The sequence below is a fragment of the Chenopodium album genome, chromosome 5 (genome assembly GCF_948465745.1).
Source record: "Chenopodium album chromosome 5, dcCheAlbu1.1, whole genome shotgun sequence".
NCBI classification, from domain to species: Eukaryota; Viridiplantae; Streptophyta; class Magnoliopsida; order Caryophyllales; family Amaranthaceae; genus Chenopodium; species Chenopodium album.
The window spans coordinates 59,275,638-59,299,871 of record NC_137838.1 but is presented as its reverse complement, the minus strand read 5'-3'; the positions used below and the strand labels follow the sequence as shown (position 1 = coordinate 59,299,871).

Here is a 24,234-nt window from a genome sequence, read left to right as displayed (position 1 = left end):
ATTTAAACGCAAGGAGAAACCTATATTATCAATGTCTTGTAAATAAGGTATTTTTTAAGATAGTATTCAAAGTAACTTAAATACTTAATCAATCTATTTTCATAAGTTATGGATGATTCTAAGAATGACTAAACAATTATAAATAAAAATATGAATAACATAACCTTTTTTTATCAAGAAAAAAAATGAATAACTAAATATGGATTCAAAATATTCTAGAAGTCCAGAGAAAAGTAAAAGAAAAAAAAAAGTGAGATTGAGAGGGAAAATAGTAGGATTTTAGGAGGGAAAATTAAAATTTTAAAGAGTGGACATTGTTTTAGTATATTTATAGACATATTGAACAAGATCAAATGGTTTGAATCCCATTGAACTAGATCGGACAAAAAATTTGTGTAAAGAAACAAGGTATGGGACATAAGATGTACAAATTAGTTATCTGACCCCTTCACCACCTGCTGCTAACACAACAATTACCATCGCAACCCAATCAACCACCATCAAATCAGTATTTCGGTAACCCAAATACAACTGCCAATTTAACCCAAAAATATGACTACTAAATCAACCACCACTAGCCACACCCAAACATCGCAAATATAAAAACAGTGGTGCAAGGTTGAATGTTGATGGTGGTGCAGCAATGCAACTCACTGCGCTTTACTTATTGCTTACCTGAAGACTGACATAAGCCTTCCCATCTTCAGCCCGTATCTCTCAAAACATCCTTTTCTTGGCTGAAATGAGAGCATTTAATAAAAGAATTAGCAAAAAAAAAAAAAAAAAAAAATGGAATAGTAATTATAAAATATAAATCCACGAACGATTATAATTAATGCACAAAGAGGCAAATATAGGAGATCGATCCCTAGATTATTGACAATAATGATATTCACGCCCTTCAAGTTTTTTAAGATAAAAACAGGAAAAATATTCCATGATGAACATAAACTAAATTCAGAAGGCTATATAAACATGGAACTTTGATCTTCTAGCTCAGGGAAATATAAGAGTAATTAAATTCTTTGCAATATAAAAACAACAAAGTTCCCCAACGGTATAATAAGTGACTGTCTCTCATTTGCTGTCTCTCATCTGCTTTTACAGATAAAATGATGGGTGCAATCCTTGTATAGTGGAGGGAAATCTATACATAATATTGTACGTTCAACTCACTCTACATCATTCAGTGGTGCTTGCTCTCAATATTATTTTTGAAATAGCCTCTTTAAAAACAAAATCATGTGCGTGTAATTTTGTACACAAATTCACACAACTACCACAAAACCAAAAGAAAAACAAACTTATAACATTTAGTCAGTAAGAAACCATATGATCAAAACTCAAATGCTAACACCATTTATCAAATGCAGATATATAGCGGTTTGGGGGTTCACATTAGCAGATAACATATTGAAAAAATTCAGCACATTTCTCTACGTTGTTGATTACGATAGCACTCCCCAATTACTTATTTTTTTCTTGTTATAAGCCATGGTACAAAAATTTTCCTTTTTAAGGAGAGGGGAGTTGCTTTTGACAAATAAGAGCATCGTACACCAGAATTGTGTTTATTAAAATGACTTTTGAAGCGAAAATCCATAGTATTAAGTCAGTTGAGATTTACATTTAAGTCAATTTCCAACAAAAAGAATCGTTGTGGTGTAGGAAGGTAAATCAAGATAAGTTACGAATCTCATTGTATCATTAGTTATAGTACCCACTCAAACAGAAGCACCAAATGAAGAAGATAAACTAAAGCCTCCAAAAGTTTGATAAAAAATGTTTTTTGAAATTCTAATACTCTCACTATTTAGACAAACCAAGTAAAGCCATTTGCCCCAAGAAGTGTCCATCTGTGCATTGTGATATTTTTGTTCAAAAAGAAGTGTCCAAATGTCATACATTTAACTAGAAAAGGGTACTTACAAATCTAAAGAAAGACTACAAAAGATTATGAATCAAAACACAACTAATAATCATGTTCTTGGTACACATGCATTAACAAGGCATAATTGCTTAGCACTTCAAGATCAGACTAGCAAAAGAAACATGACAAATCATCAATGCACCTAAGCTCTTCATTTCTAGTCGTGAGAGAATAGCATCAAAACCAAAGTCCAATAAGAAGCGACAGATAAACCATGTACAGAGTATATGTTTATTGAAACAGTATATTAGAAATAGCATGCAATATGGGTTCAAATCAAGGTAGTGACAAAATCAGTAGCCATGAAACTAGATCAATAAATGGTCTACAATGTAGCAAATGAAGCACAAAAAATAAACACACTTCAACTTGTCATGAAGAAATCAAAGAAATAAAAAGAAAATAAACAAAAACAAAGTCCCTTTTTCTTCTACTCTTTTACGAAGTCAAAAATGAAAAGAAAAAAAAAAAAAAAAAGAATACTCTCAAACAAAAAGAAGTCATTCTATAACAAACGCAAGAATTACAAATAAACAATTATTATCAGCAGCTAAACATCATAAAAAACACATAAAATCCAAAAACAGTATTCATATTCAACAACAAAAAATAGCATTAATCAAAATAATATTATCAGCAATAAAAGAAAGAAGTAAAACACCATACATTCAACAATCATACCCACTAAAATGTAAAACAAATTCAGCCACATTAACAAGACACACACTCAGAAAAATTAAAAAAAAAAACCCATAAAATCCTAAATCATGAAATTAAAACGAAAGAGCAAAACTTCATTATACCAATGTTCAATAACGATAGTAGTTTTGGCAGAAGAGGAATCATCATCACCAACATCATCTTTAGCATCTTTTTCAGGTCTTCTTTCAGGGGCTTCCAAAGGTTTTTTGCCCTTTATCTTGGAAGAAGAAGGTTTAGGTGCAGAAGAAGTGACACTTTTGCTACTAAACAGTCTTATCAAATCCTGTGAAGAATGAGTTAAAACAAAATCATTGACTTGCTAGAGATTAGTACAGAAAAACAGAGTGATTCTAGCAGAGAAGAGAGATAACAGCCAAAATAAGATAGATTGTATTGCAAGTCAGAGAAACCTCAATACAACTCCCTTCTTTCGAGAGGAAAGGATGCCCTCCCAAGGAATGAAATCCACAATAATTCTCTAGATACATTTCCCCCTTCACAAATCTCCCTTAAATACTCAAAAATAACTAACAAGCAGAAATAACAAACTCAGCACACAAAACAAGGACTAACAAACTATTTCCCAGATTACCAAGAATACCCCTCCCTGTAACTAACTGTCCAGCTCACTGTCCAGCTCCTATTTCTCCATCTGACTACCGTTTGGGCCTTCTCCGAGCATATGTGAAATGCACAACTGGTCTGGGCTGATCTCTTGCAATACCTCCCACCCAAAAAAGCACCTAGTCCTCAAGGTGGAAGTGAGGGAACCGAGCTGCCATCTCTTCATAGTTCTCCCAAGTGGCTTCAAAGTCCTGTAGCCCTGTCCATTTAATCAATACCTCAGTGGCTGCCTGTGACTTTCTCACACCAAGCACTGACCGGCTCCACCTCCATGACAAGGTCAGCTGAGAGCTGGGCAGGCAGTTGGGTAGGCATTTTCCCTGGCCCCACAGCTTTTTTAAACTGAGAAATGTGAAATACAGGATGTATTTTAGCCGAGGGAGGGAGCTGCAGCCTGTAAGCCACCTTCCCAACACGTTCTAGGACAGGGTAGGGTCCATAGAAACGAGGTATAGGAAATTTATCCGGAACCGTCCGTCCTTATTTAATGCCCTATAATCCACACAAAAACGCCAACTACCATCTTTCTTCTTAACTAGCAGAACAGGACTACAATATGCACTAGTAGAATATTGTATGATACCTGCCCACAACATATCAGTGACCAGCTTCTTGATCTCGTCTTTCTGGTGGGTAGCGATACGGCCGTACACTGATAGGATCTGCCCCACTTTTCAGAACAATGGAATGTTCAATCTGCCTCCTCGGAGGTAATCCCTCTGGCATGTTAAACACTTGCTGAAATTCTTAAATTACAGCCTGAAAACCTCCTGGGCACTACTGGGATTTCATTCACCACCCTCTCCATCTGATTAAATTCCAGTAAGAATCCTTGCCCTTCTTTCTGTAGTGACTTAAACATGGCCTTCAGTGAAATTCCAGTTCTGCCCAATTGAGGATCACCCTTCAGAGTCACCGATTCACCTCCCACCTGAAACTTGGGTCTGAGTCTTCCAATTGGAAGTGGTCGTACCCAACTTCTCCAGCCACTGGATACCCAAAATCAAGTCAGAATTTCCTAGTGGAAGAACCAAAAAGTCTTCAACTATGGTGACTCCCTGAACATCCACCACGACACCTTTACAAACGCCCTTTTACAGCCTCCCCCGTGCCCAATGTTACCCCAAAATTCTTCACCACCGTCACCGGAATCAGGAGTTGTTGCGTGACTAAGGTTGAAATAAAATTATGCGTTGCTCCAGGATCGACCATAATCACCACATCCTCGCCCTCGATCGACCCCGGCAACCGCATTGTCTTAGGGCTGGTCAAACCCATAACAGAGTTAAGTGAAACCGCAGGGGAGGGTTCAAACGGAAGATCAGGTGGGGCTGAAGGAGCGAAAAGGGTTTCGACTGCCGAAAACTCACCGGAGCTATCTCCCTCCTCCTCGCCATCCACCGTCAAAAGGACACTCAGTCCCCGGCGTTGACAGCGGTGTTCAAGGAGGCTCCACTTTTCGTCACAATGGAAATAAAGGCCTTGTTCCCGGTTCTTCTGTAGCTCTCTCTTCGACAACCGCCTCATGTCGCCGGTGGGTTTGTGGTTGAAAGGGGTGGCGCGATTTGTGGGGTAGAGGGTTGGTTTCGTGTTTTGGGTTGTAGTGGGTTGTGGTATGGGATTTTGGTTAGGGCGCAGATTTGGGGTTGGATTTCGCCAACTAGGCAAGTTGCTAACGGGTTTGGGTCGTGGGCTAAGCCTCAATTTCTCCTCAACCCGAAAAGCTAGCTCCATAGCCCGTCCAGAGTAGTCGGGTCTAGAAGTCGAACCTCGACCCGGATTTCCTCTTTTAGCCCCTTTATAAACTGCCCTTTCGCAATCTCCACAGGAACTCCTTCAACAGGAGCTCGATGAAACGGCGTTATACTCCGCCACCGTACCGGTCTGCTGGTGGCTAAGCCACTGTTCATGCAAGGTACCTGTCGTGGTGGTTCGGAAGCGGCGAAGGAGGTTCTTCATCGCCTCCCAAGTTTGCAAGGGTTGCCGCCTGTGCTCCCATTGATACCATAACAGAGCGTCACCCTCAGCGCAACCAACGCCGCCTCGAGCTTGTCCTCATCGGTAAACCGATAGAAGTGGAAAAATCTCACCGCCCGAAACCCATCAGGGTCGATTCCATCGAAAAGCGGCAAGTCAAGCTTGCGCAGCTTCCAATCTAATTGACCGCCCTCAAATCCACCATCGCCGAACTCTAGTTGGGGTTGCGAGGCAAACGGATTATCCTACCGAGGTTGTGTCAGCAGTGAGACTTGAAGGCTGCCATTAATGTGGTGATCTCCTAAGCCATGCGCGACGGCAGGCCAGCGATGGCCTGCTCCAACAAGTCTAAACACTGACCAAGATTCAAGCGGGCCATCCTCACTGATACCAATTTGCTAGAGATTAGTACTGAAAAACAGAGAGAGATAACATCCAAAATAAGATAGATTGTATTGCAAGTCAAAGAAACCTCAATACAACTCCCTTCTTTCGAGAGGAAAGGATGCTCTCCCAAGGAATGAAATCCACAACAATTCTCTAGATACATTCCCCCTTCACAAACCTCCCTTAATACTCAAAAATAACTAACAAGCAGAAATAACAAGCTCAGCACACAAAACAAGGACTAACAAACTATTTCCCAGATTACCAAGAATACCCCCTCCCTGTAACTGACTGTCCAGCTCATTGTCCAGCTCCTATTTCTCCATCTGACTACTGTGTGGGCCTTCTCCGAGCATATGTGAAATGCACAACTAGTGTGGCTGATCTCTTGAATGACTCCAATAAAACAACACGCTAAAAGAACAACATGCAGCAATACATGTCGAAGAAATCTTATGTATTAACTTTATTTTTAGTGTTAATGATAACTGAAAATTTTAATTTGGTTCAGCCATTTGACCTTCATCTTTCTAAATCATTCAAAGTTGAATCACAAATAGGAAGTTAGTGCTTAGTTTTTAGTCTTTTACATAAGATTCTCTTAGCTTTACCGGTTTTTTCCAACAAATACAACTACTAAAATTATCATTTCTTTAAACTACTAATTTGAGTAATAAACAAAAAAAAAAGGATACCAGCTTATTTAAAACTCGCAACTAACCTGCTCATCAAACTCATCAAAATCCATCTGGGCATACTCGTTTGAATTCCAACTGCAATCAAGAAAAGGAAAAAAAATATTAAATTATCATTAACAAAAACTAGAAATAAAGAAACTAAGGAAGAAAGTCTACAAAATGATTAGCAGATAATATAGAAACATTGCTGAATTGTAAACACTATGCACCACAATTGGTGCACAGAGATTCCTCGAATACAGGAAAACAACTCCCGAAAACAGACCTAAAAATCAAAATTATTTAATCATTAAAAAAATGCACAAAAATATATTGGAGTAATAATAATCAAACTTCTGATTAAGAAATATACCAAAGAAAAAGTGATGGGAAAAAAAACTGAAGTTGAAGCCAAAAGCTCTAACATGTGACAATCTGAAAGCCGCGGGTGAAAGAAGAAGAGCTGTGGGTGTAGCTACCCTATAGATAAAGAAACAACAATAAATTTTAGTTAATAAAAAACTAATAGTAAACTTAAAAATTAAAGTAATCATTAAAAATAACTATATTGTACTACACCAACCCACACCACCCATTGTGTACACTTACAACAAAAGAAAGCAGCAACAAAAGGAAACAAGCAACCCACAACAACACGCATAAGACAACTAAATCAAAACAGAGTTACTTTTCGGTGACTCTCTAATGGAAGAAGACAAAAGTTGTTATTGAAATTAAAGCTTAGTCACATGTGTAGTATTGTAGTAAGTTAAATAGCAAGAAGTAAGGAGGGAAACATTCATTCAGAAAGATGTTATAGTTTAGTCATAAAGATGTTATAGTTTAGTCATAGTAGCTTAGTTGTAAACTCTAAAGCCTTTTAGCTATTTCAATTCACAATCAACCATCTTCTTCCTTACCTTTCTTCTACTTTCTTATCTAAGACACCAACTCGAGCACGCAATTCGTTGCATTTGGTATAAGAGTATGCACGACTCCGGCGGTTGGAACAAACACACAACAAATTGAGGCTTTTCGCTTTCGAAGGGCACTTAATAGAGGTAGTGTCAAAGATGGATGGAGGAGAGAACTCTATCCAGGCCATTATGTACAAAACTAAAAGTATGGAAGCTAGCAGCAAGAGGCCGCGGCAGGCGGCACAACGACTCAACTGTTTCCGGGATGACCACAACCAACAAGATGCCTTGGTAAGGAGCAAAAAATTCGAGGAGTGATGACATTGTTGAAGGATAGGCAAGAACAACCTATCATGGTGGAGGATGAGGCAGAGCAACAGTTCGGCTCGGGTGGCGCTCCTATTAGGCCATTTGGCTAGGGCGGCGCGCTGAGGTGGTACCACTATACCAATGGGAAAGTCGGCGACGCCCGCGCTGGGGTGGTACCACCGTACCAATGGGAAAGTCGGCGACGCCCGTTACGTGGGTGGGAGCACTTGAAGCAACGGACCCTCATTAAATTCCGGCTCACTAACGCCAAACCTCATGAAATTCCGACTCACTAACGCCAATACGCTTCACGAGCAGTGGCTGGCCGTAACGCACACCACCACGGTGGCCGAGTATTGGAGGGAGTTTATTCACAAGGCGTCGCCGCTCACTGATTTGCCGGAAAGTCTGATGAAGGATCCATTTGTCAACGGTTTGAAGGAGGATATAAGGGCCAAGATCCGAATGTTGGACCCGTTCACGTTGGACCCGTTCACGTTGAAGCAGGCAATGGACCTGGAAACCCCCGAGTTGAGGAAAGGAATCGGATCCATGGGCTAAAGAAGTCGAGTGGGGCGTTTACTAAACCTATAGCCCATATTCTTACTTTAACAAAAGTCCAGCAAACACATTGTTAGGGACTTAGGGGGAGGTGCTACCTTCCAGCAACTAGAAACAGGAGCTGGAAGCTCAATTAGATCACTCAATTTTATCAACGACCAAATCAACAATCAAAGCTGGATCAAAGCTGAAATGGATTAGCAAGGCCTTGGATCAACTGGAGCTTCGCAACGTAAATTCACCCCAAACTACTCTCGTTTCAACGGTGGTGTGAGGAGATTGACAGAGAGGGAAATTCAAGATAAGAAGGCTAAGGGGTTGTGTTTCAAGGGTGATGGAAAGTCGGATTTTAATCATGTGTGCCCAGCGAAGGAGTTTAGTGTACCACTAGTGGAGGAAGAGTTAAGTGAAGGAGAAGAGCATGAGTTCACTGCCATAGAATGACCTTCGAAGGACGAAGAGGAGTTACCCGCTGTAATTTCAAAATTGGTTAGTATTACCAACCCTGAGACTATGAAGCTAACCGGGACAATGAATGGTCAAGAGGTGGTGGTAATGATCGACCCATGAGCTACTCATAACTTCATATCCTTGCATACGGTTGAACGATTGGGAATACTAGTGGTTAGAAGTAGAACCTTTAGAGTCTCCTTAGGAAATGGGGAAGCCATGAGAGGACAAGGACTATGTTCGGGGGTGCGTCTTGAGTAAGGAAATAGAGTAGTGGCGGAAGAGGATTTCCTTCCCCTTCGACTGGGGAACTCCGATATTATTCATGGGTTCAATTGCTTGAGAAACTCAGAGCAGATTGGAAGACTCAATAGATGAGCTTCACGATGAACGGACAAACTACTCACATTAGGGGCGACCCTTCACTAGCTCAAACTGGCATTACACTTAAGGCAATGATTAAATCATTGCGCAAAGAGAGAGGGGGTTTTCTAGTAGAGTTCAACCGAATGGAGGAAGTAGAAAGTGATGGTGGTGAAGAAATTCCATAAATTTTGAGGGCCGAAATTAATAAATTTTCGGTGGTCTTTGAGAGTTCCAAAGGACTACCTCCAAGCCGAGTCCGAGACCATGCTATTGTCCTCAAAGAGAGGAGCAATCCGGTTAGTGTTAGGCCATATCAATATCCTCAAATTGAAAATAAATGAGATAGAGAAGCTTATTGGTGAAATGATGGTCGCTGGAATAATTACGCCCTCAACTAGTCCTTTCTCTAGTCAGGTTCTCTTAATCAAGAAGAAAGATGGGTCTTGGAGGTTTTGTGTGGACTATAGAGCCTTACGGACATATACCCGATTCAGGTCAGAGATGAATTACTTGATAAGTTACATGGTTCACAAGTCTTCTCTAAGTTTGATCTCAAGGCCGGTTATCATCAAATCTTGGTGAAACCCGAAGACACTCACAAAACGGCGTTCTGAACTCATAAAGGTCATAGGTCATTGTGACTTTTTAGTTATGCCTTTTGGGCATACTAGTGCTTCGGTAACCTTCCAATCTCTTATGAATAAGGTATTTCGACCTTATCTTCATAAATTCGTACTTGTATTTTTTATGACATTCTTGTATATAGTAGTAGTAAAGATGAGCATGTAAAACATTTGCAAATTGTCTTAGCTACGTTGAAGGAACACCAATTATTTACCAATAGAAAGAAATGTGAATTTGGTAAACAAGAAGTGGCATACCTAGGCCATATAATTTCAGAATATGGAGTTGTTGTGGATCAGGACAAGATGAAATCTATGTTAACTTGGCCCATTCCAAAAACATTAAGAGAGCTTAGAGGCTTCTTGGGCCTAACGGGCAATTACAAGAAGTATATATCTCATTATGCCCATATTGTTCATCCCCTCACTAACCAACTTAAAAAAGATAATTTTAAGTGGTCGGTGGAGGCAACCCAAGCCTTAAGAAGATGACAACCACCCCTGTATTGGCGATGCCCGATTTGCACAAGGAGTTCATCGTCTTCCACCGACGCATCGGGGTATGGGTTTGGCGCTATTCTAATGCAAGAAGGTTGGCCAATCCATTTTCAACAAGGTTTTAGGGTTGGGCGGCCGCGGAAAATCAGTTTACAAGAAGGAATTAATGCTGGTGGCTTATCGATACAAACATGGAAGCATTATTTGTTGGAAGGAGGTTTATGGTGCGAAGTGCGACATATTACTCAGCAGCGTGAGGTGGGGAGAGAGTAACAAAAATGGATCCAAAAATTAAATGGATTCAATTTTGATTTGCAATACAAACTCGGATTTGCAAATCGGGTCGTTGATGCCCTCTCAAGACGTGGGGAAGGTGAATTGCACCTCAATGCTTTAGTGAGCACGCAAGGAGTAAATTGGGACTCCCTTGAAGCCGTAATTGCAAATCGGTGAAAGAAGCGGTATTGGAGGAAAGGGGAATGGAGGGTTATACTCTTGTCTCTTGAAGGAGGGAGGCTGCTATACAAATGGAGGGTGGTGATACCAAAAAACTCAAGTATCAAACCACCTTGTTAAAGGCGTATCATTCAATTTAAGGGGGGCATGCAGGGGAGACTAAAACTTATTTGCGTATGGTAGGGGAGTGGTTTTGGCAGGGAATGAGACGCGATGCGGTGGATTATGTCAAGGCTTGTGACATCTGTCGGAGCAAAGTCCTAATGTCAACTCAAATGTCATCGTTTCGGGTTTTATATGGCAGAGATCCACCTAAATTAATTAAGGCGGGCACGAGCTGCACACATGTTGAGTCCCTGGATGAATTGTTACAAGAGCGCGATTTAATGTTGGATGAGCGAAGGGATGAAGAATTCCACGTGGGTGAGTTTGTGTTTCTTAAGTTACAGATCGTCAGCGTTAGCCATAGTAGCTTAGTTGTAAACTCTAAAGCCTTTTGGCTATTTCAATTCACAATCAACCATCTTCTTCCTTAACTTTCTTCTACTTTCTTATCTAAAACACCTACTAGAGTACGTAGTCCGTTGCATATATCAACATATTTGACAATTAATTTGGTTTGTTTAATATATCAAAATTAATTTTCAACAAAAAAAGGATCAAATAAGTTCAAATAAATATTAATAAAAGTATAATATTAATATAAATAGGTCAAAAAAAAGTATTAACACTCGTAAATAAACCAAATAAAAAAAAATAAGTTGAAAAAAAACAACTAAAATGGGCTCATTCACACAAGTTTTTGGTGCAAAGTTAATAACAATAAAAACCTAATTTAGTAAACTTATAATACAAAAAAATAGAGAAAATTTAATAATGTTAACCATTTCGTCAGCGAAGTAAGCAAAAAGCCTCTGTACACTACTTCTTCGACAACAGCAGCTACATTGACTTTTATGCAGCTAAATTGGTGCAATACGGCAACATCCTCAGTTTAACGCTGTCATTCTCAGCATATTCCTGAAATATAAGTAAATGAATAATATATAAAATATATGAAAATGGTTAAAAATATTCAACCTTAAATAATTTGCCAGCAATAAGTTATTCTTTTAATTATATAACACTTTTTTCTAGAAATTATAACATCTACTCCCTTGTCCCTTCGTCCCATAATATAGTTCATGTTTGTGTTTATTCATGGTATTTAAGAAATAGGAGGAAAAAGTGGATAAAGTACATTAATAAAAGTGAAAAGTACAATTATTGGCAAAAGTTAGAGAGAGAAAGTGGAAAAAAGTACCGAGGCATGTGTAAAATTCAAGGGTAATTTAGGAAGTACAATGAATAAAGTTAAAAATGTGATGGTATAATAGTCTTTAATTTCTATCCAAAAATTAGAAATAGGAACGACATTTTGGGTCTCCAAAATAGGAAAACAGAAACTATATAATGGGACAGAGGGAGTAAATACATAAATAATAAACAATGAGAGAATCACATGCGTCACATTGAATTGGTAATGACTTATTAAAAATAGCTTAAATGGTAAGACTTATTTGTAACAATTTATCTTAAGAAATATAAGGAAATGTTCATGGGGTATTCTTGTGGTCTTTGGAAATTCACTTTAGTGCCTCGAAAAGTCTTAATATTAATGTGTCGCTCCTGAAACTAAGAACTGAATCTGAACACGTAAACTATCCATTAGATTTAAGGCTAAATTGCATCTTACCACCTGAAAGATGGCCTTTTAATTACAACTGAATCTTTTTTTCTTTTTTTTTAATTACCACCCACCTTATGCAAAACTATAGAAACTCCAACACAATAACAAAATTTGTCACATAAACCATTAACCTTCCTAAATCAAGATATTAATACATAAACCCTAATATTGGAGCCATAAACCCCAAATTCAACCCCATAAACCCTAATATTTGACCCTAAAATTCTACCCATAAACATCAAATTGGACCCCTTCATCTCTAAAATTTGACCCCAAAACCCCATATTCCGACATCAAAACCCTAAAATTCTACTCCAAAACATAAAAGTTCAACTCATAAATCAGAACATCCGAAACTTACATCCCTTCATTCGCCCCAAAACCACGATATTCAACTTCAAAACACCAAAATTAGACTCCAAAACCCTATATTTTTTAACCCTAAACCCAAAATTCGACCAATAAACCTCAAATTTTGACTCCAAAACCACAAAATTAAACCCATAAACACCGAAACTCGATCTTTTAAGCCTAGAATTCCAATAATTTTGGGTTCAAGGGGTAAATTTTTCAATCTTTGGGTTAATCGTGGTTTGGGGGTGTAGACTCGTGATTTTGGGGTTAATCGTGGTTTGGGGGTGCAGACTCGTGATTTTGGGGTTAATTCCAATCAATTAGTTCATTTGTGGGCTAAACTAACAGTAAACTTAAATACCTATTTGTTTTTAACAAGTCTTGAATGATACCATGATGAATAGGTTATTTCAATAATTTAATTAATTCTAATCTACCTTTTCCTTTTCAACCTCTTTCCCCCACTACAACATCAAGTACCACTACCATCAATGCTGAAAACCACCACTTTAAGATACCCAAGTCCCTTCAAACCTCGCTATAACAACCACTACAACCCCACATTGAATACGAAAAAATAATCTGAACAAAAGCAAATTGTTGTAAACTTTCCATTAGATTTAAGCCTTATGCAAAACTTAGAAACTCCCACCCGAGTACCGCAATCTGTCAAGTCAAATTAACCGTTAACACAACCAATTCCCAAGTCAAGATTATTAATCCTTAAACCCTAATATTGCATCCATAAACCCCAAATCCAACCCCATAAACCCTAAAATTTGACCTACCACAAACCTCAAATTAAACTCTAAAAGTTGACCCAAAACCCCAAATTTCAACACCAAATACCTAAAATTCTACTCCAAAACACTAAAATTCAACTTATTAATCCAAAAAATTCGACCCTTACATTCCATAATTCGGGCCCAAACCCTGATTTACTTCAAAACACCAAATAAGACTCCAATACCCTAAATTTCGAACCCTCAAACCAATATTCGACTTCAACTCCAAAATCCCAAAATTCAACCCATAAACACTGAAATTGGATCCCATAAGCCTAGAATTGCAATGGATTTAGGTTTAAGGGCTTGAATTTTTTCAATTTTTGGGTTAATCGTGGTTTGGGGGTGAATACTCGTGATTTTGGGATTAATTGCAATTAATTAGTTCATTTGTGGGCTCCACTAACAGTAAACTTGACAGGATCCGTTAGGGTGGGAATTTCTATAGTTTTGCATAAGGTGGGTGGTAATTAAAGAAAAAAATTTCAGGTGGTAATTAAAGAAAAAAATTTCAGGTGGTAATTAAAGAAAAAAATTTCAGGTGGTAATTTAAAAATAGGGCCATCATTCAGGTAGTAAGATGCAGTTTTCCCCAGATTTAATGATAAATTTATAGATTTGCCCCCACTTAATAATATAAAATAATTAAGTTTGATATTTTTATTTTTTTTCAAATGAAAAGCTAAACTAGATAAGTTTGATGATATTAAGTGGGGGTCAAGTTGCAATTTCATAATCACATCTAGCAAAAACCTACAGGCAGTAAGCTTTTTGTAGTTACGAATTAACTTTATATATTAGGGGTACCAAATGGATATTTAAACTTCAAAAACGTTGATTAGTAGGCTATAAAAATTCCCAAAATATTTACGGAGTATAAATTCAACGCACTATTTAAAAATTAACTCACCTCAAAACTTGTCAAATGAGAGGAAAACATGAATGCTGCACCCCCGAACAAGCTCAAGCCAACTAGTCCGTAAGAAAAACTAGTACGGCTGAACTGCCAGTAGAAAATGTCGGGTGGTGGTCTGTAGATGTGACACAAACCATACAGACCACCCAACTTCATTCCACTGGAAACACTGTGACATTTGTAAAAAAAAAAAAGTGTTAGCATATATATATACTTGAAAAAAGATAAATGAAATTGTTGTTCAGATATACAAAATAAAATAAATTACCAGTAAGAGAGCAAGTGAAGTCCATAGAGCACTCCCGGGTCAGAAGAAACAACAGAACTGGAATACCACTTGAAAGCGACATTAGTCGCAGCAGAGCTAAACATCAAACAAGGGTATTAATAAGTTAAAATAAGCAAAATTTCAATAAAATTAGTTTGTTTAATTTTTTTTTTAAGGGTATGATTATTATATTATTGTTATTTTTTATCTTACGTCTTGTTACTAATAAAACCAAGTGAAATTAGGCTGGACATTAGTAGATTAATTCAATTAGGTGAGGGATTAAAAGTTAGGATTAGCTTTGTTTAGGAGGAAAATAGGATTAGCTTAAAAGACAATGTTTAGGAAGAAATTAGCATTAGCACATGATAATTGTGATACAACCAAATGTGTAGCGGATCCATACCTTCATACCTAGTATATAAAACCAATAACCCTAAATGCCACATGTCACATATCCTCATATCACTTCTTTAAATCCTACGTGTGCTTAACTCAATGTATATTCCATTCCTATGACTTCTTGATTATCTAACCCGAGCTTGTCTATAGCCTTTCTTCACCCTTTATTGCCTCCTAACTCTTTATATGCACCCATCCATTTTCCTAGCATATATATTATAAATATATATATGGTTGCACTACATACAACACACCATTTGATTTTGCTGGTTTAATAGCATTTTATAATCTAATAAAGAAACTTGAAAGATGGTGATTCATAGATGTTCACAAAGTAAACAAGTTATCGTTTCTCCTCCCCATTTTATATCAATGGCTATAGAGACGAGAGGGATTTTATTCAACGCTGATAAATTAGCATTATTCGGCTATTAGGGTTTTGACTTTTTTTTTTTTTTTTTTTTACCTTTTCATCATGTTAAATCTTTAGTTTTGTGATTGTTAGATTTTTCCCTTACAATTGTTGATAGGTTTCAATTGGATGATACTGAAATCAATTACAAAGTAATATTCACTTCCGTAATTAGGCTTTATGTTTCTCGCAACACATTTATGTTTCTGATTTTGTGGACGGTTTTTGCACGCTATATGTTCAATGAATTGATTAGTTAACTTATAATGTTATTTATTTATTTTTTTTGAAAATTTATTATTATAATATTATTCTTAGATCTAATTAATTTCTAAAGTTATAGGACTTGCTAGGGAGAAGGCTTTGATTCAAGTTTCTCTTCTTCCTTTCAACTAAAACATTCAATTTTTTTTGCTATTTTTATGATAAAGCATGTGACCTTCAAACTGCCATTAGAGAAAACTTCCTCTAAATTCATTGATATATAGTTCATATTCCTTCCTTTTTATTACACTAGATATTAAGCTAACGAGTTGATCACTTCTTAAACTAGGTATAGATTCTGGCCAAAATATATAGTTCCTTAATATTTGATTTTTCAAATCCTATGATATAAGATCGTTAAGCAATTATATTAGTTAAGTGTAATACGCTACCACCAAATATAGAAAAATCTAATATGAGAAGGAACTCGAGATTTAATCAAATCAATCAATCAATCAATCAAAGCCTTCGTCCCATAAGTCATAGAAGGAACTCGAGATTGATTAGGAATAATGGAGACTAAAGAGATAATGGATCGAGAAAGTAAATTTTTGAGTTAGTAGTTTAATTGCATAATACAAAGTATCGAAGTATAACTTAGTTCTATTTTACTTTCGGAATGTTCGAGTTTGATTCTTAGAAATTTCTTTATGATAGTTATAGCTAAGTTCTAAAAAAAGTCAAACGTTTGTCATAGTCTTTGTCAGTTAATTTCTTTGGCTCATCATATCTTATTACGATTTTATTGTTGTTTTTCATTGACCGCATGGTAATATCGAGGGAGAATATGTGAAAAAGGTCAATCAATGAAAGAAAACAAAAAGAGTAATTAAAAGAGTAATAGCAGAGCCAAAGTAATAACAACATAACTAATAGTCTAATAATTAGTACAATGACTTAATTACTTAGTTGTTTAATAAACAATGATGTTTACACATTAGTGATTCTCATAAGCAAGATATATTTAATTTCCAGCTTATTCTATTTAGCATAGTTGTGTTACCATACTTCCAAATAATCAATGTGGGGTTTTATCCTTCACTTTTTCAAAATTTCATAATTATATTCTCTCTTATACTTCTTATTGTGGATACAAACGCTGGCTTTATGTGTTGCCCTTGCATTCAAAAAATTTAATTGGCTTGTATTTCACCTTCACTTCAGTGTTACTTCAGTTGATATCTAGATGAATTTATAGAAAATATGAAGATAGAAGCAGCATTAAGTGAATTGAGTAATTGTTGAGTCCTTGAGTAATGCGGTGGTATTTATGCAATAGAATGGGAAAGTTAGAAGAAATTGAGATAACTAACTAAGGGTTCGTTTAGCATTGCTGTCGTTTTCTGTTTTTTGGTTTTTTTGGTTTTCAAACTCATATGATATAAGTCATATAATGAAACAAAAATTAGTCAAACTTATTAAAATCATGATAATTTTGAAAACTGACAACAGAAAAGTGGAAACACCTTTTTCTTGTTTCCTATTTTTGGTTTTTTGTTAAAAAAAAAAACAGAAAACAGAAAACGATGCCAAACAAGCCCTAAGATTACCTTTGGGGGTTGTTTGGTATAGGGTAATGAAGAAAGGGAAAGGTAATCAAGAATCATGATTCCGTTAGAAACTTAGAATACATTTGGTAAGTGCTTTCAGAAAATCCCTTACCCCATAAATCAGTTTTAAGTTCCCCCATTTCACTCTATTCTAATTCCCTCCCACCCCCCAAATCCCTAATCCCTATACATCCACCAACTTTTCAGTTTCCAACACCACTTACAACTCTAACTGCCACTACATACACCATCATTTTAACAACTACCACTACCGCCATTATCACCAACGCTGCCGCTGCCACCACTACAAACCTAAAAAAATACATCCCACAAATCCCATAGCATACTTAACACTTGCATGTAATGCCTTGTAACCATCCACAAGCTTAACACTATCACGGTCGTTACCGCAATCAACCACAAAACCCAAAAGCACCATACTTCTCAAAAACCACCATACCAACATAAAACTGAAAGAGAACAAGTCTCTAACATCAATAAAGGCTTTTTATGGTTTAATTTGACCATGAAAGCTTTAGATCTAATACTTTAAGAACCATATAATGACGAAAAAATCTTGCAAAAGTTGGGTAAGATGTGCTTTAGACGGCAGACGCATTTTCCTAGTGAATGGGTCGTGGTGGATGGGTCTCTTTGATGGTCTATTTCTATCATTGAGAGTTGGCTAGCTAAAACAGGCAGCTAGGCGGAAGATATATGAAGTATGGAAAAAGTGGAGGTTTAAATAATGGGTTTGAGGTTGATGTAATGTGAAGATTAAAGAAAATGAGTGAATCTACTAGATTTGCAACAAACATAGTTGAAGAGTCTAGAACTATGTATAAAAAGGCTTAAGGCGCACCAAGGCGTTTCGGAGTACTTGCGCCTAAGGCACGCCTCAATGCGCTTCATTGAAATGAGGCGCATATAATAAGCAATAAAAAAATTCTAAAAAAACTCTTTGTGCGCCTCGTTGAAGTCGCCTCGCCTAGAACATAAAAAGCGTATGACCTCTAACGCCTTGCGCCTCGGCGCGCTTTTACAAACACTGAAACCCTTTGTTTTGATTAATCAAACAAATTTGAGGAATTGGAGGGTTTTTCTTATCTTTCCTTTCCATTCTCTTTCTTCATTCCATTCCTTTCTTTATCTCCAACCAAACAACCCCTTAAATTACAACTATAAGAAAAACACACGATCATAACAATAATGTTTTGGCACTAAAGATACTTCGCCAAACTTTTTAGTTTTTCAATGAGACAAAAGCACGATAATTCCTTATAATGTTCCGATTGTTAGGTTTACTTGGCTCAAATATATCTAGATAAACTCACATACTTCCTCTATTTTTATTAGATGATACTCAATCCATTTAAGGAAGTTTAATATTAGATGATATACTATTTTTTTGGGCAATTTTTTCAATCTATCTCTCTCTTATCACATGGGTCCTATAATTTTTCTCTCTCTCATCCACCAAAGTTCATAAAATAAAAATATATAATCTAATAAAAAACGGAGGAAGTATATGAAATAACATGATTGACATCAAGGGAGATAGTACGTTTTTGTGAACCCTTTTGCAAATTGAATAGACGCAAACAAAATCAACACACCAAAGATCAAGCAAATCAAGGACTTAGGCCAAATTAGAGAGTTGTCAAGAAGAGCTAGTGATCAAATATATAACCGTTAGGGATGGCAATTTAATCCAGGTTCGATTCGAGTCCGATTTGATCCGAAGGAAAAAGTTCGATCCGAATCCGAAATAGAAAAAAACCAAATTTGAATCCGAAAAAAAGTCTAAGTCCTAATAGGATTCGGATCGGATTTGGACCCCTGCGAAGAGTCTGATCCGTGAAGAGTCCGATTCCGGTTACTTTATGTATATGGGCTGTAGAGATATGCTAACTATAAAAGCCCAAGTGGAAACCTTAAAGCTCTAATAGCCGCCTCATTCCTCCTTGTAAGCTTCGCTGCTCGAAAACACCCACTGCAGAGACGCGTCATTTCCTCTCTCTAACTCTTACCCATGTCTTTCTCTTTCTTTAATTTTCATTGAAAACATACCCTCATTACTCAATATTCATGATAACATCCCTCATTACTCATGACTAAACTACAACAAGGTCATCAACGAATACCATAAAAATAAATTTATGAAGTTTTTGCCACGCCAAAGATAATACTCAAATATCAACGCCTACACATCTTATTAAGTCTCGATCTAGATTTTTATGTAAATAGTTTGAACTCAAATTTCAGATCTGAATTTTGAAGGTTTGATTATATATGTTATATATTTGTTTGTAAATTTAACAAATTCGATTATAAATAATTTCGGTCAATTTTTTCTTATACCTTTATGTTTCTTCATGTTTAATTAAGCACCATTTTCTTGTGTTGAATGAGACCTTCAAAGATATTGAAAAAAGTACCAAAATGCCTTGAAATTTCCAAGATTTGAATTCGATTTCGGAGTTATGATCTGGATTCGTAGGCGGACTCAGAGGTAAATATTGGATCCGTTTGTTAATCGGATCGGATTCGGACGTTGTAGGGTCCGACCCAAATACGTGTCCATTTCTAATAATTGTGTTTACATTGAGTCATTGACCTTATTAAATTATTCAAAAAGATTTTAAATCATGTGCCTAATTCGTCATTACATGAGTAGGAAATAGCGGAGATTCAAACAATATTTCCTTTTCCTTTTGAATTAAAATATTTCAAAACTTAAAGTAGCAATTTTAATTACATATAATACTTTTAGGTAAAAAAGATGTATAAATGTATTTAAATATTCATTATTATTTGTATATATTTATTTATTCTCATTAAACATAAAAATTAAAAAATGAAAATCCATGTATTGTTGGTGACAACTTTAAGTAAGATTTTTAAGAATTTGTATTAAAAGAGAAAGTATTATTCAAAAGTAAAATCGTGTCTTTACTATGGGGGAAAAACTATTTAGACAAAATAATATGCAACTTATATTACTTCCTCCGTACCACAATCTTTTGTGCATTTGAGTTTTTTTCACTATTCACATGTTGAGAGAATCTCTTATATTTCTATCATATGTACAAATATATATAGTCATGTACTCATGTGTGGTCTCGTTTAATTCGTCTTAGTATAGCAATCATTAATATTCAATTATTATAATTTTTACAAACATGAAATTATAGAAATTAGTGAAATAAAATGTGCATTGGGAAGCGTAAGAACAGTAAACACACAAATGATTATGGAACGGAGGGAGTACACACGTCATATTTCGTATTAAATTTCACATAATAAGGCCATAATTTAAAAAAAACTAGTTATTAACAAATAAAAATTAATTCCTAGCTAATTCAGAATTCCACAAACAACCTGTTAGGGTTGTACTTATTAATCATTTAACTTATTAATCAATAGTAAGTTTATAACTAACATTTTAAAAAGAAAAAAAGAAAAAATTGATATATGGAATAAAAAGTACCAAGCCTCTAAGCCACAAAGGCCGCAAACTGTCGTGTCAAGCGACCACAGAACACTCCACCTAGTGAGAACTCTCTTCTTCAAGCTATCCTGAAAATTTCAAAACAAAAAAAAAAAATTAAATCACTAAATAAGAGAAAAATAAATAAATAATTTCAAGGGCTACAATTTACAATTTGAATTTTCTAAAAAGGAAAATAAAATAAAATAAAAAATTTAAAAAAAATAAAAAAATAAAAAAAAATAAAAAAAAAAAAAAAACCTAAATTTTAGTCGACCATTTTTATCAAGAACCTGAACAGAAGAACACGCACACACCACCCCACTGCTATCTCTGACTACTGCCCCAAGCCCAGAACCTAACTCCCCAATAATTACACACAGCTTCCAGGCTTAACTTCCAACCTACTGCTTTCTTCACAAACTTCCTGGCAGATCTTCATAGCATACTTCACCGTGTCCTCAGGTTCATTGGATTTAAGTTCCATAATCCTAGAGTTACGGGCTCCCCATATGGCCCAACAAAGGGTAATAATGCAAGCAACATCATCATCATCAAACTCTACAAAGATACTCTCCCACCAATCAATGATACTACTCACTCTAGAACAAGCAACATAGGCATATTGACTTTTGTTCCAGATTTCCTTTGCAAGCTTGCAATCTCAAGGGCATGAAGAGTAGTCAAAATCTCGCTGACAAATACAACAAACAAATACAACAATCAGGATCATAGTCTTGGATTCGATAATGAATATTATGATGGGTGGGAGCGCAAACTGACAGGCCCTCCACGCAAAGATCTTAACACGTGGGAGAACCTGTAAGTGCCAAACTGCCAAATGCGATTCCAGATAGAACAAGCAGAAGAAGCAGCTTTCTCACCATGTTTCCAATCGTCTTCAAACATAGCTCGATAGGCTGACCTGACTGAGTACTCACCATTTCTCTCTAAATCCCATCATATGCGATCACCTGGTAGTCAAGAACTCAGTGGAATGCTGCTAATACTATCACACTCAAAAGGCATTAAATATTGCTGCAGCTTTGCAAAATCCCAGCAAGCTGCATCCTGCACCAACAGCTCACTCACCCTCAAATTGCAGTCAGCATTCCCTCGAAGTGATAGAATCATGTGTGTTTGAGTATGAGGTACCCATGGATCAGACCACACACAAATTGACTCAACATTTCCCACTCTCCTTCTAGCACCTCGTCGAACCACCCATCTGGCCTCCGCAAATCCCCTCCACGTATAACTTGGGTTAACCCCCAAATCAGCCTCCATAAAAGAGGAATTGGGATCGTAACGAGACTTAGGCACCTGCTCTACAAGACTACCCGGCTTCATCAATAATCTCCAAGCTTGCTTACCCAGATAGGTTTTAGTTGTTATCTCTTTTGGGTTGTAATAATATATTTAGCTACGTTTTGTACTCAAACATTATTCATTCAATGGCTTGTGTGTAGCCAAAAACACTCAACCATTCTCAATTAAGTTGGGTGAAAATCGATCCAGTATACTTAATATTAATTGATTAGGGTTTGTGGATGGAGAGTGGTCCTATAAACAAATCAATGATCAGCTATTTCAATTGATTCATGGTGGATTTATCCTTATTGAATTAATCAGACTATCCTAATCTAGTACATGGGCATATTTGCATAAAGCCACGCATCACTTTCACTAACAATGAATATAATTTAAGTACACGTCATATTCATACCAATTTAATTAGCATTCTCAATTCAATTTCAACAACAAAGGAAGGAAATGTAATTGATCAGGCAAGAAAACAAAACAACACTATCTTATAAGTTATAACTAGAGGATATCACTATAAATGGTTGAATCATACCCCTTGCCATTTGGGCGAACGACGCAGCTGACGCAGTCCACCAATCACACGACCAAAGATCTTCATGGTCTACACATTTTGATTTTAATGAATTATTACAACTTAGAAAAGAAATTGCAAAAAAAATTGATAACAAAATGAAAGATGTAGCAAATATACTTCAGAAAATTCAAACAAGTTGTCCTTTTCCGGGTTTAAACTCTAACACACATTTCAACAAACACTAATTTTTACATCATAAAATCACAATCAAAAACAAGTTACAACCATATATTAAATGGATTTCAACCTTGAAACTAAATTTGCATAATTTGAACAAAAGTTCAATCATATGAAACACCTAAACCATAACAAAAATATGCCAAAACAGAAACCCTAAGTTTAATCGGAGGTTGAATCAGATAATTGATAGCAGAAGAAATAGCATATCTGTTCCAAACATTTGAACAATTTGTACTTAAATTCACACAAACCTCAGATGAAAGAAAATCGCATACAATTGAAGAACAAACTTGAAAAGCAAAAAAAATCAAACAGAACATACGAAATTGGGGGAAATGAAGATACTCAATCGATTTCAAAAACCCTAAGATATTGTTGAATTGAGAACAAATGGCTACAATTACCTGATTGACAAAACACCTAAATCATAACAACAACAACAAAAAGTGCCAAAACAGAAACCCTAAGTTTAATCGGAGGTTGAATTTGATAAATCATTGCAAGTTCAACAACGAATAGCACGAAAAGATTGATAACAGAAGAAATAGCATATCTGTACTAAAAATTTGGACAAATCGTACTTAAATTCGCACAAGCCTCATATGAAAGGAATCGCATACAATTGAAGAACAAACTCGCAAAAACAAAATCAAACAGATCATACGAAATTGGGGGAAAATGAAGATATTTGATCGATTTCAAAAACCCTAAGGTATCGTTGTTGAAATGAGAAGATCGAGATCGTACCTGATTGATGGAAGCTAGCAAACTTGAGACCCGCGCACTGAGGTTTAGGTATATTCCTCCTCTTTATATAGGAGGTACTATAATTTAAGCTCATGTTGTTTTTGTATGATAGTATTCTCCGAAATTAATCTTAGGTGCAAACTAGAGATTGTCAAAAGAAAAAAATAAATAATAAATATTTGTATTGCAGAGATTGTGAAAAAGGATGAGATATAGATTTCTAAAAGTAAATATGAAAATTTTAAGGTATAGGTATTTCAATCTCCATAGCCATGGAGGTAGAAAACCAGAAACATGATGAGAAAGACAATAGGGGCAAAACCAGGGGTAAGAAACATGATGAAAAAGACAATCGCTTACAGTATTATTAATATTATTAGTAGTATACTCGTATACTATAGGGCAAAACTAGGGGTATGAAACATGATGAGAAAGACAATAATATTTTTTTTTTTAAGGGATAATACTTTTTTATATTTTTGATGTAAAAAAAAATAAATAAATAATACTTCTTAAAAAAAAAAAAAAAAAATTGATTGTGAAAAATGTTAAAAAATAATACTACTTTTGAACCGGCTACCAAAAATAAGTTAATTTTCTGATTATTTCTAAAAATGCAAACTTTGTCCGCTGTAAACAAGTTATGACTTGTTGGTGACTTGCTTAATAGGTTATATATGACACATGTCATTGTTTTATTAATTTGGTAATTTATTTATTTATTTCTTTTCTTTTCTAAAATTTATTTAATGCTTATAAT

General features: G+C 35.9%; 1 protein-coding gene and 1 long non-coding RNA gene across 4 annotated transcripts; both read right to left on the bottom strand.

Moving 5' to 3' along the window:
• Nucleotides 1–346: 346 nt before the first annotated feature.
• LOC145632134 (uncharacterized) lies at nucleotides 347–4,864 on the bottom strand. Of its 2 annotated transcripts, none has more exons than XR_014112502.1 (3): nucleotides 3,840–4,864; nucleotides 2,734–2,915; nucleotides 347–737 (listed from the first exon to the last, which is right to left on the bottom strand). It is a non-coding gene; the product is annotated as an uncharacterized LOC145632134 (long non-coding RNA). The 2 variants fall into 2 exon arrangements; XR_014112501.1 differs by lacking the exon at nucleotides 3,840–4,864 and adding an exon at nucleotides 3,043–3,833.
• Nucleotides 4,865–6,491: 1,627 nt separating this feature from the next.
• On the bottom strand, nucleotides 6,492–23,872 carry LOC145632133 (uncharacterized). 2 transcript variants are annotated; one of them, XR_014112500.1, is made up of 7 exons: nucleotides 23,475–23,872; nucleotides 22,506–22,574; nucleotides 20,648–20,736; nucleotides 14,530–14,625; nucleotides 14,256–14,430; nucleotides 11,362–11,497; nucleotides 6,492–6,777 (listed from the first exon to the last, which is right to left on the bottom strand). XR_014112500.1 is itself a non-coding variant. In XM_081684423.1 (6 exons), exons 2-6 carry the CDS (start codon nucleotides 22,569–22,571, stop codon nucleotides 11,432–11,434), a joined length of 492 nt encoding a protein of 163 aa, XP_081540549.1. In that variant the 5' UTR covers nucleotides 22,572–22,574; nucleotides 23,475–23,872; the 3' UTR covers nucleotides 11,158–11,431. The 2 variants fall into 2 exon arrangements, 1 of the variants encoding a protein (XP_081540549.1); XM_081684423.1 differs by lacking the exon at nucleotides 6,492–6,777 and having other exon boundaries at nucleotides 11,158–11,497.
• Nucleotides 23,873–24,234: the final 362 nt, after the last annotated feature.